Raw genomic sequence first — 16573 nt, forward strand, 5'->3', positions numbered from 1 at the left:
ATCTGTATGTGTTAACTTAATGTTAACTTCCACATCTCTCACCCTATACCATACCTCGCAAAGACATTCCAGTAAACATTCACACACACACAATTACCTATGCCAAGAGTATATTTTCTCAGGACCGCTCTCCTATTAGGTTACCTGAATCATAAGGTAGACTATGCCCCCCCTCCACAGTCTCTGTATGGTTCCTCTACCCTACACAATCTGTCTGGTTCCTCTACCCTGCACAGTCTGTCTGGTTCCTCTACCCTACACAGTCTGTATGGTTCCTCTACCCTACACAGTCTGTATGGTTCCTCTACCCTACACAGTCTGTCTGGTTCCTCTACCCTACACAGTCTGTATGGTTCCTCTACCCTACACAGTCTGTCTGGTTCCTCTACCCTACACAGTCTGTATGGTTCCTCTACCCTACACAGTCTCTCACTGGGACTCTCCCTCGGTTTGTTTTACCCTCTCTTCTCCAGAACCTCCTAGTGAACTCGATGTGACGTTAGAAGTTGTTTTTTATTGTTGTTTTCTTTTATTTGTACTCTGTTCAGCTTTATGCTGTTCTTCATTTTATTATCATCTGTTCTCTCTATCTAACTGTACATTATTAATATTAAAGTTGAGAAGATTATGCTTCAAGACAAATGTGTGCTCCCTATCTTTGGAATCCTAATTCCACATAGATTTCACACGAACAATGACAGTACAATTGCAGGTGTATTGTATCAGACATATCTTTTAGTAATCAATTATTAATGGAAATTATTTATTACAATTAAATACATTGTTATTATAGCACTGTTAAATCAAAGGGTAAACAAATGACAATTGATGATGAAGAACATAGATACATTTGGAATGAAAAGGGAGCCATGAACAGTATTTGCCTTATTACATACATTATAATGTAAATAACTTTAAAGTTCCTTCTTGACTCTCAACTCGACTGATTTTGTAAAAAGATATGTTAGAATCAGGACCATGATTGATGAGTTTAGCCATGCATGTGTAATTAACTATAGAGTAAAAAAAAGAAGGGGGGGGGAGGGGGTAAGGGTTTTATGTTTAGTTACTCTTTAAGGCACTTTTATAAAACACCGTAAGCAGGGCCAAGCAAATAGTCTTCTTAGTGGCAACATTAATCCTTAAACAACAAAGACAATAGAAACACTCGTTGGAAAACAAAATTAATGTTTTGTTTTAACGGAGACCAGACATTTTTCTAACATGATTTCAGAATAGATTTTGCCCAATAGTAGGCCATGTATCAGGGGTGTAGCAACAAGGGGGCCTGGGTGGAATAGGCTCCCTCCTTTACATGTCCAGACCCGCAAGATTTCTGATTTCTTACAATAAAAAATCTATTAAATTGCGGACTTGTTGAGATATAGATTAATAAAAAGTATTTCCGGTTTTGTGAGTTCCCCTTCAGAATAATAGTATGGCTTGAGATATGCAATTTTTAGAATTTGCTAGCGTACTCTGAGCATGTTCAAAATTAAAATAACTGGCTATATTCAACATGTGAACAACAACATACTTTAATAGAATTAATAACTTTGTGCCAACCTAATGTTGTTATTAACATGAGCCGTTTACATTAAAAAAAGTGTTTTTATGAAAAGGCAAACTAACTCTTGTGCCCTCCAACTGTGGGTCATACCTATGTACATACAAATATCATACTTTTGATACCTTATTCGTCTGCACAGACCTTTGCTTTGCCTTCTCAGCATGAGTGACATTTTTGACTCAGGAGAGGGTGAAAGGAGCCGTACTATGTTGTAGCTTCCACTCATTCAGGGACACTGTTTTTTATAACCTTGTAAGTACTAGGTTGATGAACGTTTATAATGTTGATAAACGTACCAATAGCATTACTTTCCTCCTTCAGACAAACGTACTTTTGTCCTGTGACATTTTATTTTGAAAGCTAGATCAACCGGAAACGACAGTCCTTATTGACTCTAGGTTCAACTGCGCTCAACCCGCTGAAATTCAAAGTTTGACGGGAAAGGGAGCGGTGTCAAAATACCACGGTATGCTTTCCTTACTTGTCTTTAAAGACAGTTTTTATGTGTTGCTTAATGTGTAGCTAATTGTATCAAGTAACTCACCGACTATCTGAACTACCGTTCTGTTGCGGTAGTAGAAAACAAGTTGCTTACAATATACCGACAGCGATGGAATAAAATACTCCATTGACTAGCAAGCTAACTTACTGTTAGCGCTAGTTCTGAGATAGCTAGACTAGCTAACTAGCTACTAGTAGGCTAGTCTTGCTAGAAAGTGAAATTTTCAAAGAAAATTTGGGTCGTTTTACTCAACTCTACTGAGCGAAAGTACAGTAGGTAAATACAGTTATTTTGATCATCCTGGCTGGGGCTGATGCCAAGTAATATAAAAATTATTAATTAATCTGGTCAGTTAGGCTAGCTAGCCTTGTCTACATGTATGGGCGTACGTTCACGTGTTTATTTATACTGTGTGCTAACGCTATTTTAAAATATAGTAGCTAACATTACCGTGAGCTGAGGAAATTGTTATTTCGTGACAGCAACTCTCACGCTGTTAATATGGATGTGGACGACAGAACAGGGACATCAGGTCTCTTAAAGAGACAAAGAGAACCATTCTCCGATATCGAGGAAAATGTGCCCATATCTGGTGAGTGTGCTGACCTTTGACTCTGATCGTATGTTTGTCATGACATTGCATGTTTGTTTAGAGCTGTTTTTGCTGAACACACACATGCAACCAAACTCTCATGAAATGGTCTTGTCTTGGTGTGTGTTTGTATGTCAGACGGGAAAGATGAGCAGAAACGAAGACGCCTGGAAACGTCCAGCCAGGAAAACTGGAGTCCCAAGCCATCATCTCTGGGCCGGTCCCTGGAACTGGAGGTCAAACCAGACACCCCTGCCCTACCGTCTGTCCGGCAGCTCATCCAGAGGCGTGAAGGTATTGATAATGTTTTAAATCTATTAAATGATTACATGGAAATATAGAAACTTGATTATAAGGAATTTGATCAAATATGGAAATTTGAGAAACTCAAAACTACTAGTCTTCCTAGAGAGGACAGGAGGATGGACAGTCAGTATAACAGAGAACTTTTTTTCTGTAGGAATGCCCCCGCTGGCCCAGAGGTTCCTGTCTGATCCTGGTTACCAGGTGACGTCCTTCGCCCTCCTCACTGGTAAGCTGGAGGCTCTTTGCCTTCTCACTGAAGTAAAACCTTCCTTATCGCCGCAAAATTTTCAAACTGTGATTCATCCTATTTGTAACATCTCAATTAGATGATTGTTTTTCCACCTGTGCAGCGCTTTGGTCATCCATGGATCTTTTTAAACATGGTTCTTCACTTAATCAATAAAATTGAATAACAGCTCCACAAAGTCTTCAGTAGAGGATGCCTCTTTCTCAGCCCAACTACTCCAAATGCATTGAAGGTTAGGATAAGGGAAAGAGTTGTTTGTTTTGTCTACCCAGGCAGGGAGGAGTTACAGGCGACCGGCAGCCACCAGTCCATCCCACGGCCATCTTACACCCCCCGTAACCGATCCAGCCTCGTCAGTACACATTCCACCCAACCCATTCTGTAGCCTACTATTCTCCTGTCTGAGCTGCCTGCGTGTTCGGCAGCAGAGCTACAGTAACTGGTTTGACTGTCCAGCAGGAAGACTGCAAGGCTGGGACCAATCAGGTGAATGATGGCAGCTTCACCGAAGTGGCTGTCCCTGCGCAGTCCCCTAAGGATGGAAGCCTGGACCACACAGGTGAGATTTATCCCCTAAAGAGTTTATTTATTTATTTATTTTAATTTTAAGGATGGGGCAACCTCCTGTAGGTTTCCGCTCCAATCCCAATTGTAAATGACTTAATTTATCTTAATAACCAATATATCGTTAGAGTTTGAAAACCTAGAGTGTAGAGAATCTACCGGACAATGTCTCTCCAGGGACAGGGTTTTAATACCCCTGATGTTGAACAGAGCTACCTATCTTTATGAGCCTGTGACTGTCCAACAGGTGAGGGGAATATCCAGGGAGGGGAATATCTATATTGTTGAATGCTTTATTTTTATGCAATTTTTGTGTTTATTTTTTGCCCCTTGTGCAGCGCTTGGTCATCCATGGTTCTTTTTAAACATGCTCTATAAATACATATTGAGCGATTAACAGCCACATAAAGTCTTCAGTAGAGGATGCATCTTTCTCAGCCCATCTACTTCAAATGCATTGAAGGTCAGGATAAGCGAAAGAGTCGCTTGTTTTGTCTACCCAGGCAGGGAGGAGTTACAGGCGACCGGCAGCCACCAGTCCGTCCCACGGCCATCTAACAGCTGCCCCCGTAACCGATCCAGCCTCGTCATTGACATGCATCAGAAACTGCAGAGCAGCGTGACTCCCAGCTCCAAGCAAGCCTCTCGCATACGCCAGGTCTGTTACCAGGGGGGTGATCACTTGGCAACCTGGGAGAGTACATATCGTAAGAGATCAGATAGTTCACTAAGGGGATATTCCACCGATTAGGAGTAGCCTGTTCATACAAGCCCTGAGCTTCATTCATGCAGAGGTCTTTACTCCTGTCAAATGGAGTTAGTTTTACATCTATATATACAATGCATACCAAAGTGCCAATGGAAATCGATTCTTAAGATTCCTGTGAAGTTTAAACTTACGTTTCCGTCCCCGACCAATCAGGAGAGGGAGGAGGAGCTCCGCCTCCTAAGGTCCCAGCCAATCAGTGATAATGCCTGGCTGAAGAGAAGCTACTCTGACTCCTCTCTAGCTAAGGTAAGTTTCGTGTTGCCCCTCTCGACTGCAGTCATGTTTCTCTCCAAAGGTTTTCAGTAGATCCCATATTCGGACCCTGAACACTCCTCAAACTTGTCCTTATCTAACTTTAGGTGCGGTTAGTTTACAGCAGGTTTCTGCCTGATGGGCAGGGTGGCTATTTTAAGACTTTATGTCCCAGTTAAACCAAGGGAAAGTATGCTAGAGCAGTGGTTCTCAATTCTGGTCCTCGGGACCCCCTGCCCTGAATGTTTTAGATGTTTCCCTGCTCCAAGACACCTGATTCAAATGAATGGTCGTTATCAGGCTTGGATAACGACCATTCATTTGAATCAGGTGTGTTGGACTGTGCTAGAGACCTACATCCACTCTCCCACCACCTTTTAAATCCTCCCAGGTGGGTACCTCCCACTCCACCCCATCCTTCAGCTGGTTGGTTGGGAGGGGCAAGATGCATCTATGGCCTCCACTACAGCCCAGTGACGTGAGTCTAGGTTTACCCATGAATGAGGGCACTCACTGGGGCTGGGGTCACCCAGGAATGAGGGCACTCACTGGGGCTGGGTCACCCAGGAATGAGGGCACTCACTGGGGCTGGGTCACCCAAAAATGAGGGCACTCACTGGGGCTGGGGTCACCCAGGAATGAGGACATATATCGGGGTGGGTCACCCAGGAATGAGGGCACATATCGGGGTGCGTCACCCAGGAATGAGGGCATATATCGGGGTGGGTCACCCAGGAATGAGGGCACATATTGGGATGGGTTACCCAGGAATGAGGGCACATATCGGGATGGGTTACCCAGGAATGAGGGCACATATCGGGGTGGGTCACCCAGGAATGAGGACACTCAAAGGAGTTCCAGGTGGTGCCATCTATAGTCGAAACTGGTCTATGATGCTTTAGTTCTTCCAGTCCGTTTTGTCCGGATCACTGGGGTGTCACATGCCAGGCAGGTGCACTGTCATGATACTGTCACATGCCAGGCAGGTGCACTGTCATGATACTGTCACATGCCAGGCAGATGCACTGTCATGATACTGTCACATGCCAGGCAGATGCACTGTCATGATACTGTCACATGCCAGGCAGATGCACTGTCATGATACTGTCACATGCCAGGCAGGGTTCACCGTTTGGGGTTTTACTTCATAATATCATGTACTGTAGATGTACTCACAACTCCTAAAGACACATTCCACCCAACCCATTCTGTACCCTACTATGCGCCTGTCCCCTCTGCCTGCGTGTTTGGCAGCAGAGCTAGAGTAACTGGTTTGACTGTCCAGCAGGAAGACTGCAAGGCTGGCACCAGTCATGTGAATGATGGCAGCTTCACCGCAGTGGCTGTCCCTGCGCAGTCCCCTGATGGAGTGGAGGATGGAAGCCTGGACAACACAGGTGAGATTTATCCCCTAAATAGTTTTTTAAGGATGGGGCAACCTCCTGCAGGTTTCCGCTCCAATCCCAATTGTAAATGACTTAATTTATCTTAATAACCAATATATCGTTAGAGTTTGAAAACCTAAAACGTAGAGAATCTACCGGACAATGGTTCTCCAGGAACAGGGTTTTAATACCCCTGATGTTGAACAGAGCTACCTATCTTTATGAGCCTGTGACTGTCCAACAGGTGAGGGGAGATCATCTTCAGCTCAGATGATTCATGCCTCTGTTCCAGAGGCAGTGCTAGTTGAGACAGACACTTCACCGATCCACCAGCGGGGGGCAGCAGAGACAGAGAGCTTAGTGGAGGTGAAGGCCACCACAGCTGGTGAGATCCAGGGTGAAGTTGATGCTTGTTCAGAGGCAGAACAGAAAGAGGCAGAGCCGGTAACCTCAGATACAGACCATGGAGACCTGGTGCTGCATGCTACGGAGCAGGCAGGAGAGATCCCCAGCAGTGAGGAGCAGGCAGGAGAGACCCCCAGCAGTGAGGAGCAGGCAGGAGAGACCCCCAGCAATGAGGAGCAGGCAGGAGAGACCCCCAGCAGTGAGGAGCAGGCAGGAGAGACCCCCAGCAGTGAGGAGCAGGCAGGAGAGACTCTTAGCAGTGAGGAGCAGCCAGGAGAGACCCCCAACAGTGAGGAGCAGCCAGGAGAGACTCTTAGCAGTGAGGAGCAGGAGGACATGTTGGAGGAGCAGGCAGGAGAGGCTCCTAGCAGTGAGGAGCAGGAGGACATGATTAAAGAGCAGACAGGAGAGGCTCCTAGCAGTGAGGAGCAGGAGGACATGTTGGAGGAGTGGGCAGGAGAGGCTCCTAGCAGTGAGGAGCAGCCAGGAGAGACCCCCAGCAGTGAGGAGCAGGCAGGAGAGACCCCCAGCAGTGAGGAGCAGCCAGGAGAGACCCCCAGCAGTGAGGAGCAGGCAGGAGAGACCCCCAGCAGTGAGGAGCAGGAGGACATGTTGGAGGAGCAGGCAGGAGAGGCTCCTAGCAGCCAAGAACAGGATGAGGAGACAGGAGAGGCCCCCAGAGAGGAGGAGCAGATAGCGGAGGTCCAGTCAGTGAGCAGCAGTCTGAAGAAGGTGGGGTTTGTCCTGGAGCCAGAGCTCATCAATGACTCTGCGATGCAGTCTGAGCCGGACTCCTCTTACGACTCCTCTAGGGAAGATGCTATGTCAGGTGAGACTGCAGGTGTGGGTCAGGCCATGGTGGGCAGCAGCAAGCTCGGCAGGGGGGTTCACCAGTACGGTCATTCACACATGGGCACAGGTTAGGCATGGACGTGTTGGGTGAAACCACTTGGGCATGGTTAAGATTATAATTGGTGTGCGTCGACTTTCAGTTTCTCAGTGGGGTGGTTGGGGGCACTTGTTTGCACTGGTGTCACCATTTCTCTCAAATCAACCGTTGGCAGTGGCAAATAATGGCTTTTGTGTCGGCCTCTACGTGTGACAATCCCTATCTACTGTCTAGTTGTGCTCTTACCGGTTTGGAAGGCCAGGTAAGCTCCGCCCCCCCTGGTTGTGTGATGGTAACCGAGGGGGGTGTGGTTCGTCCCCAGATCTCAGCTCCCACGATGAGACCAACACGGCTGAGATGATCGACCAGATGTTTGAGGAGGTGCTGGAGATGGCCACAGGCGGCTGTCAGGAGGATCACGACAGCGGCATAGCAGCCGGCTCTACAGAGAAGGACGTGAGGGAACCCCTGCCTGATGAGGAGGAAGAGGAGAGGGAGGGAGAGGAGGAGAGGGAGGGAGAGGAGGAGGAGGACGAGGAGAGAAGGGATGTGGACACCAGTGGAGATGATCTGACCTTCCCTCCTAGTGGGATCCTCTCACCCCTCGGCAAGTCTGTGGAGGCTGTGGTCACTCCCATGGTGAGCGCTGGTGGTAGTCCACCTAGCCGACACGCATTGTACTCTGGCCATTGGGCTGTTTGTGGATGTCTAATGCAAGCGACGTGGTCTCTCCACAGAGACTGGCTGCCAGCCAGCTGTCCAATCCTGCCTCGCTGCTGTTGACCCCTAAGGAGCAGACCACCCCACCTCCAGATACTGCTCCTCTCTACAGGTTAGTCACACTTCTGCCGCCCAACCCTATCCTTCTAGATGCCGGTCATGACAGCGTTTCTAAATATTTTACAGCATCGACGCCTACCGCACCCAGAGTCAGAGCACCAAGCCGGACATTGTAATTGTGACTCCAGGGGTACAGAGGCAGAACCCACACAAGACCCAGACCAAGCCATCTATCAACACTAAGGAAAGAATCCTGGTGGGTAGCAGGACTGAACTGGATGTGTGTCTGCGTGCTGGTGGTGGTGTTGACTAGAGAGTGTGTGTGTGTGTGTGTGTGTGTGTGTGTGTGTGTGTGTGTGTGTGTGTGTGTGTGTGTGTGTGTGTGTGTGTGTGTGTGTGTGTGTGTGTGTGTGTGTGTGTGTGTGTGTGTGTGTGTGTGTGTGTGTGTGTGTGTGTGTGTGTGTGTGTGTGTGTGTGTGTGTGTGTGTGTGTGTGTGTGTGTGTGTGTGTGCGACTACAGTGGATTATTTTGATGATTACGAGTTAACCTTCTTACCTTCTATTTCCTGCCTTGTGTGGCTCTGCCATGTGATTGGCCAGGCTCTAAACGAGGAGGCGGGGAAGTTGCAGACTGTGATCAGCCAGACGCTGCAGGCTCTGGGCTGCTGTACGGACGAGGTGCACGGGAGGGGCTCCCTGGAGGAAGCAGAGGCCGAGAAACTTCTATTGGTCTCCTGTACGCACACCTCACACTCTCATACTACCCACACACCTCACCCTCTCATACTACCCACACACCTCACTCTCTCATACTACCCACACACCTCACCCTCTCATACTACCCACACACACCTCACCCTCTCATACTACCCACACACCTCACCCTCTCATACTACCCACACACCTCACCCTCTCATACTACCCACACACCTCACCCTCTCATACTACCCACACACCTCACCCTCTCATACTACCCACACACACCTCACCCTCTCATACTACCCACACACCTCACCCTCTCATACTACCCACACACACCTCACCCTCATACTACCCACACACACCTCACCCTCTCATACTACCCACACACACCTCACCCTCTCATACGACCCACACACCTCACCCTCTCATACGACCCACACACACCTCACCCTCTCATACGACCCACACACCTCACCCTCTCATACGACCCACACACACCTCACCCTCTCATACGACCCACACACACCTCACCCTCTCATACGACCCACACACACCTCACCCTCTCATACGACCCACACACACCTCACCCTCTCATACGACCCACACACACCTCACCCTCTCATACGACCCACACACACCTCACCCTCTCATACGACCCACACACACCTCACCCTCTCATACGACCCACACACACCTCACCCTCTCATACGACCCACACACACCTCACCCTCTCATACTACCCACACACCTCACCCTCTCATACGACCCACACACCTCACCCTCTCATACGACCCACACACACCTCACCCTCTCATACGACCCACACACACCTCACCCTCTCATACGACCCACACACACCTCACCCTCTCATACGACCCACACACACCTCACCCTCTCATACTACCCACACACACCTCACCCTCTCATACTACCCACACACCTCACCCTCTCATACTACCCACACACCTCACCCTCTCATACTACCCACACACCTCACCCTCTCATACTACCCACACACACCTCACCCTCTCATACTACCCACACACCTCACTCTCTCATACTACCCACACATCTCACCCTCATACTACCCACACACACCTCACCCTCTCATACTACCCACACACACCTCACCCTCTCATACTAGCCACACACACCTCACCCTCATACTACCCACACACACACCTCACCCTCATACTACCCACACACACACCTCACCCTCATACTACCCACACACACACCTCACCCTCTCATGCGACCCACACACACCTCACCCTCTCATGCGACCCACACACACCTCACCCTCTCATACTAGCCACACACACCTCACCCTCTCATACGACCCACACACACCTCACCCTCTCATACTACCCATGTACACACCCCTCACCCTCCACTCCTCCCCAGGTGAGAAGAGGACAGCTCTCCTGGCGGAGGTTGCTCGACTGAAGGAGTCGAGTTCTGAGGTGCCCAGGGCCGGAGGTGGTGATGTGGACTCCATTACCCAGGTTCCCTGTAGGGGCACGGTCAGCATCAGCAGCGTCCAGCTCCCCCTCAAGGTGGAGTTTGTGTGCTCCGCCCGGAACCGCACAGGTAGCTGCTGACCTACCTGATGTGTCTCTCTGCTGGACTCATGTATCTCACTGCTGCTGGTCAGCATGTCTCTGACTCCTGTCTCCTTTCTAAGGCCGGCCCAGCCACTTCTTCTTTGTCCTGATTCGCTATGGAGCCTGTGACATCGTTGCAACACCATTGGCCACGGCAGCTAATGCCATGAACGGTGACACCATCTCCTTCCCCACCTCCATCACCCTGTAAGTCGTTGTGCCCCCCCCCCCTCCCCAAACTCCAGTCAGACCTGAAATTAAGCTGTTGACTGTAGTATTTAGTGTTTTGGAGCATGTTTTGTATGTGTTAGTAATGTTTAATTGAGTCGTCATAGCAGTGTGTTGGCATGCTGTCATCAGTCCCTAAACACCATGTTTACCTGACTGACTGTGTTCATATGCATTCCAGGAAGGACATTCGCTCAAACTTTGAGATAGATGTGGAAGTCTACAGCCTGGTGAGAGAAACAGTTATAATGTCCAGCACTGCTACTAGTTCAACTGGTGTTCTAGAGGCAGCGAGAGGGTTACCTGTCATGCTGTGCATGTAAAGTACATGCCGCTGTTCTAATGTTTGACCATGTCCTCTTCAGTCTCATACATCTGGGAACGCCTGTCCTGTGGAGCGAAGCACTGCCAAGTCACGAGTAAGCATATTCCCTCGTGCTGTCAGTTAAACGCGATTTTAACGGCGTAAATTTTTTCTCTCGCAAGATTAACGTTCTTTTTGGCCTTGCTAACTTTTTCGTATTTTTCACATGCTGTTGCAACAACCAGTGACGATAGAAAAACTACAACACCACACCGGATCTAGCTAGACCGGAAACAGAAAAACAGGCACGCCGCACACACTTGGGCTTGCGAACCGGCTAAAGAGTAGTAGGCTAACGTTACGTTTTGAGTGGATAGCGATAGCAAGACGCCAAAATGGATGCCAATAAGATTCTGAATGGAAAGTTTAATTTTAAAAAGTTGCCAAATGGTTCCATTGACAAGACCAAAGTGATCTGTGTGTTTTTGTCGTTGTGAACTAAGCTATCATCGCAGCACGTCCAGTCTGAAATACCACTTGATGGCCAAGCAAACAGCTAATGCCAATTCTCCGCCCCCTCGTCAATAAAAAAAAAAAAACATTTGCACTAAGCAATCCGATCCACTTTTCCATGTTGATAAGAGCATTAAAATTAGAAAAAATTATGGGACAAAAAGAAATCAAGGGACATTTAGAATAGATAAAAATGTGCGATTAATTGCGATTTAATCGCAAGTTAACTATGACATTAAGCGATTAATCGCGATTAAATATTTTTATCGTTTGACATCACTAATATCCACTGGATGCTCCAGATAGATTTATAAATATATATACACATATACACACACACACACTACTAAACACTATATATGCTCCAGATACTGTATATACACTAACAAATTATACTCTGACAAGGATTAGATGCTCTGATACTTTGTGATTGCACCTAACGAAGGTCATTTGTCTCCTCAGGTCACCCCGAGGAAGTTACTGAACACCTTCTCAGTAAGTGTGTTTTTGTCTCGCCCTGGTGGCGTTGTGTTAGTAGTGATCATCTCTTGAGAATGGACTACTTGACTGTCTTTATGATGAAATAACTGTTTTCCTTTTTAGAAGTCCAACCACAGCGGGCCATGTAAGTGCACTGCCGCTTGTTTCCATCTTTCCATGATTTAGCTTTCAATAACTGGTTGAATGGTTCAATTCCTTCCAGCTGTCATAGTTCAAATGTACCTGCTTGAACAGAACATGATCTCCTCTCCTGTCTCATCCAGCCTCCGGGCTGCCCGCCAGGAGCGCTCGACGCTCCAGTAACTTCTGTCTGGTTGGCTCCCACAAGATCACCCTGGACTCCCTGGGCCAGAACAAGTTCCCCCTGGACAAGGTACTGGTGCTGGTCTGCCCCCCCCTCACTCCTTCACTCACTCACTATTTTAATCACTCACTCCTTCACTCACTCACTCCTTCACTCACTATTTTACTCACTCACTCCTTCACTCACTCACTATTTTACTCACTCACTCCTTCACTCACTCACTCCTTCACTCACTATTTTACTCACTCACTCCTTAACTCACTCACTCCTTCACTCACTCACTCCTTAACTCACTCACTCCTTTACTCAGTCTGGTCTGGAGGAAAGCACAGTGACCAGATTATGACGATCCCTGGGTTTAACCGTTTTTCACACAGTGTGTTAAAGTTTCCACCTGGGTGGGGTCACTGGTGATGTAATTTGTGTCACCCTCCTTTCTCTCTCTCTCTCTCTCTCTCTCTCTCCCCCTCCCCACCCCCCTCTCTTGTTTCTCAGATGAAGTTTGAAGGCAAAATCCGGAAGCTTCTGGGAGATGAGTTTCAGGAAAAGGTTTCACTTTCACTCACTGTCACCACCTCCACTTATCTCCTCTCACTCACTGTTTAGGGAGGTCTGGCATGCAGCTGTGAGCACGTTGCCCTAATATGTGGAGCTTGATGAAGTTGCATGCTCGTGTGTGTGTCCATCCTCCCCTTTGCCCAGGTTCCCTTCCTGTCTCCTCTGGAGGGAAGCATTTACCTGCGTCTGGACAGCGAGGGGCACTCCAACGTCCAGCACCAAGGCTTCTTGGTCAGTCCCCTCTCCTAACCTTCCATCCTCACACACTTAAGTCAACCACTTACACTGTTACTTTCTCTCTCCGACTAGACCATGTTCGAGGTGGTGAATGAGTTTGGGGCGTGGCACCGCCGGTTCTTTGTCTTGAAAGGCGGCCACATGTCCTACTGGAACCACCCCAACGACCAGGGCAGCAAGGTGGGCACAGGCCACAGCCTGAACCCCCCTGTTCGATCAGATCTGGATGTCTACCTTGAGCTCGGTATTAAAGACAATACTGGTGTGTTCGGACACCGACTCTGCTCTTGCCTCCCTCCCCATCTCTTCTGCTCCTCCTCCTTCCCCATCTCTACTGCTCCTCCCCTCCTCCTCCCTCCCCATCTCTTCTGCTCCTCCTCCCTCCCCATCTCTTCTGCTCCTCCCCTCCTCCTCCCTCCCCATCTCTTCTGCTCCTCCTCCCTCCCCATCTCTTCTGCTCCTCCTCCTTCCCCATCTCTTCTGCTCCTCCTCCTTCCCCATCTCTTCTGCTCCTCCTCCTTCCCCATCTCTTCTGCTCCTCCTCCCTCCCCATCTCTTCTGCTCCTCCTCCCTCCCCATCTCTTCTGCTCCTCCTCTCCTCCTCCCTCCCCATCTCTTCTGCTCCTCCTCCCTCCCTCCCTCCCCATCTCTTCTGCTCCTCCTCCCTCCCCATCTCTTCTGCTCCTCCTCTCCTCCTCCCTCCCCATCTCTTCTGCTCCTCCTCCCTCCCCATCTCTTCTGCTCTTCCTCCCTCCCCATCTCTTCTGTTCCTCCTCTCCTCCTCCCTCTCTCCTGTCTTGGCCTCCCAGGTAGCAGAGGGCAGCATCTCCCTGTCCAGCTCCTCCAGCCAGAGTGTGAAGCCCGTCAACAGGGACTCCTGTGCCCGACCTTTCACCTTTGAACTGGTCAGCAACATCCAGACCCAGCAACAGGACGGCCACAGCTCTCTGGCCAAGTAAGCGCAGCCTTGTTTCGTCTCATTCAGGTGTTCTACGAAAGCTTCCTTTCTGATGGACCACCATTTATTATACAAATAAATTTACATTACATTTAGCCATTTAGCAGACGCTCTTATCCAGAGCGACTTACAGTAAGTACAGGGACAGTCCCCCCGAGGCAAGTAGGGTGAAGTGCCTTGCCCAAGGACACAACGTCATGTGCACTGGCCGGGAATCAAACTGGCAACCTTCAGATTACTAGCCCGATGCTCTATCCGCTCAGCCACCTGACTCCCTAAATAATAATAATACTGTCTGGAAACAGACAAGAGAATTCCTGTGTTTTTCGTCATATCCTTTACAAGTGCAGGCATGGACACACTGTACAACATGATCTCCTTCCATCCACTCATCAGTGTGTCCTCCCCTGGTCGGCAGGTGCTGGTTCTGTGCGGACACGCGGCAGGAGCGGGACGAGTGGATGAACAAGCTGAACCAGGTTCTGCTGGACATTCATACCTGGAGCCACACCAACAGACAGGCCAAGAACCCTGCTTCTAGCTCGGAGAAGATGAGGGAGAGCATTCTCTAGTCCAGTGACGCCCACTTCACCCATACGCAATACTGCGCTTTATCGCCTATACAGTGATTATAGTTGGGAGTTTTTGATTTGAGGTAATCTGCCTTTTTGTTATGGGTAATTAACCTAACCTTTATGATCGAGTTTTGATTTCTCTTGAGGCTTAAATTGGAACAATGTTAGATTATATATAAAAGTATACAGGACTATAATATTCTTTCTTGGTTTTGAACTGGTTATTTGAATGTATACTCACCATGTGCCAACAGAATGTAAGCTAGAGCGACACTAACATGACTAACGCAGAAACAGGGTTCAGATAAACACTAAGTCTACAGCCTCTGTCATATAGAGTTCAATTTGAAAAACAGAGGCTATGACAGATAACAAATTCGACCTGTTTGGATGACTAGCACATGGACATCGTTAGTAAGAGGACTGCAAGTCCGGGAGGGGGGCAGGTTGAAAATATGGACCGTATTTTCTGGTGTTCCCATCTCTCAAGTGCCCCCAGTAGTCTTTAGTTGTATAGGGTCAAGACGATGGGAAGGGGGTAACCCTGGCCCAGCCCTTGACGCCTGGGATAGCAATGGCAAGGATGTATAAGGGACCTTAATAGATTCAGATAGTCTGAAATCTGTTCTTAATGAAGCCTAGCCCTGAGGCAGTCTTGCCTCGAGGCAGCGCTGCCTCGGGCAAGTGCACCTGCAGACGGTGAAGATGAAGGAGCCGCTGTGTAAAGTCTTCCTTGTATTTCCTGGTGTTCTTTTGAATGTTATTGACTGTACTTCTGCCATATCCTTTCTCTGTATGTGTGTGTGCGTGTACATTTATATGGATGTTATTCATGTATATTCTATGCACTTGATATAAGGTACTCTGAGTAGAGAATAAAATGGCTATAACACAAATGGCACATCATAAACAAATGATTTTGATTCCTACTGTTCAGTCCTACATAAGTATTCCCTCACCCAGCGATTATTTATTCCATATATGGCAGAGCTGAAAGCAACATCACCTCATGAAAAAGCAGGAGGCTGTGTGAGATAAGTACATGGCTTAATGGATCTGAGTGAAAACCAGGAAGTGGGCCCAGGTCAGGAATGTCAGACAGGAAGTCCTCCCTGTGTTTGGTTGTGGCTATAAATACACTTCCTGTTCCCGGGAGTTTCTTGGGGACGGGGTGGGGTACCGTGTGAGGCTCAAGGTGATGACAACGTGGGTGTGGCCAGGATCACAGCTGTCACTGGCCAGTGGCTCATGGTTACGGCATTCTAGAACAATCAGGATGTGAGTGTTGTGGGTGTTCTACATTTATCAGACTATAGAACAGTTGTAAAACAGTATTTTTGGTACTCAAAACAGCCAGCCTGGGAGTGTTCAATCTAGAACAGTAAAACAGTCATTCATATTCTAGGACTCTGCCCCAGGGTCTTCAGAACAGACTCACTGTGTCCTCTTTGACTCCCAGCTGTGTTTGGCATCCTATAGCACCAACACCTATCAGGCTGAGTTATGGACTCTTCCACAAAGACAAGCCACTGAGGGCTCTGGGAGACACCAGGGTGTTTGTCCTGGGCCACTGAACCCAGCGCAGAGAGCTCTGGGAAACGAAAGTTGGCTCGGGAGGGGAAAAGGGTGGGGGTGGAATTGTGAAACGTCTTAGAACCTTGCAGCTGTGGAAGATCAGAGAACCTCCGTTACTCTCGCGTTCCTTAGCCTTTTCTCAACAGTGGTACAACCTTTACCCAATGTATTCTCTTTTGTTTAATGACCTATTACCCACATTTTTGTTTTTCAAGAACTGGCTACAAAACTATTTAGCAATACAGCTGTCCAG

The 16573-nt window shown here is 48.3% G+C and overlaps 1 protein-coding gene across 4 annotated transcripts; it reads left to right on the plus strand.

The window, feature by feature from the left end:
- The first annotated feature begins 1946 nt into the window (after nt 1-1946).
- anln2 (anillin, actin binding protein 2) lies at nt 1947-15641 on the plus strand. Of its 4 annotated transcripts, none has more exons than XM_067234990.1 (25): nt 1947-2036; nt 2555-2664; nt 2803-2958; nt 3125-3196; nt 3490-3569; nt 3674-3776; nt 4285-4439; nt 4704-4796; nt 6088-6199; nt 7804-8120; nt 8219-8313; nt 8388-8517; nt 8862-8997; nt 10368-10553; nt 10648-10774; nt 10977-11025; nt 11161-11214; nt 12075-12107; nt 12216-12237; nt 12377-12486; nt 12913-12966; nt 13120-13206; nt 13285-13392; nt 14022-14167; nt 14589-15641. In XM_067234990.1, the coding sequence occupies exons 2-25, from the start codon at nt 2574-2576 to the stop codon at nt 14740-14742; spliced, it is 2670 nt and encodes an 889-aa protein (XP_067091091.1). In that variant the 5' UTR covers nt 1947-2036; nt 2555-2573; the 3' UTR covers nt 14743-15641. The 4 variants fall into 4 exon arrangements, with proteins under 4 accessions (XP_067091091.1, XP_067091093.1, XP_067091094.1 ...); XM_067234992.1 differs by having other exon boundaries at nt 3677-3776; XM_067234991.1 differs by lacking the exon at nt 1947-2036 and adding an exon at nt 2235-2348.
- Nucleotides 15642-16573: the final 932 nt, after the last annotated feature.

Source organism: Osmerus mordax, chromosome 4, assembly GCF_038355195.1.
Source record: "Osmerus mordax isolate fOsmMor3 chromosome 4, fOsmMor3.pri, whole genome shotgun sequence".
NCBI lineage: Eukaryota > Metazoa > Chordata > Actinopteri > Osmeriformes > Osmeridae > Osmerus > Osmerus mordax.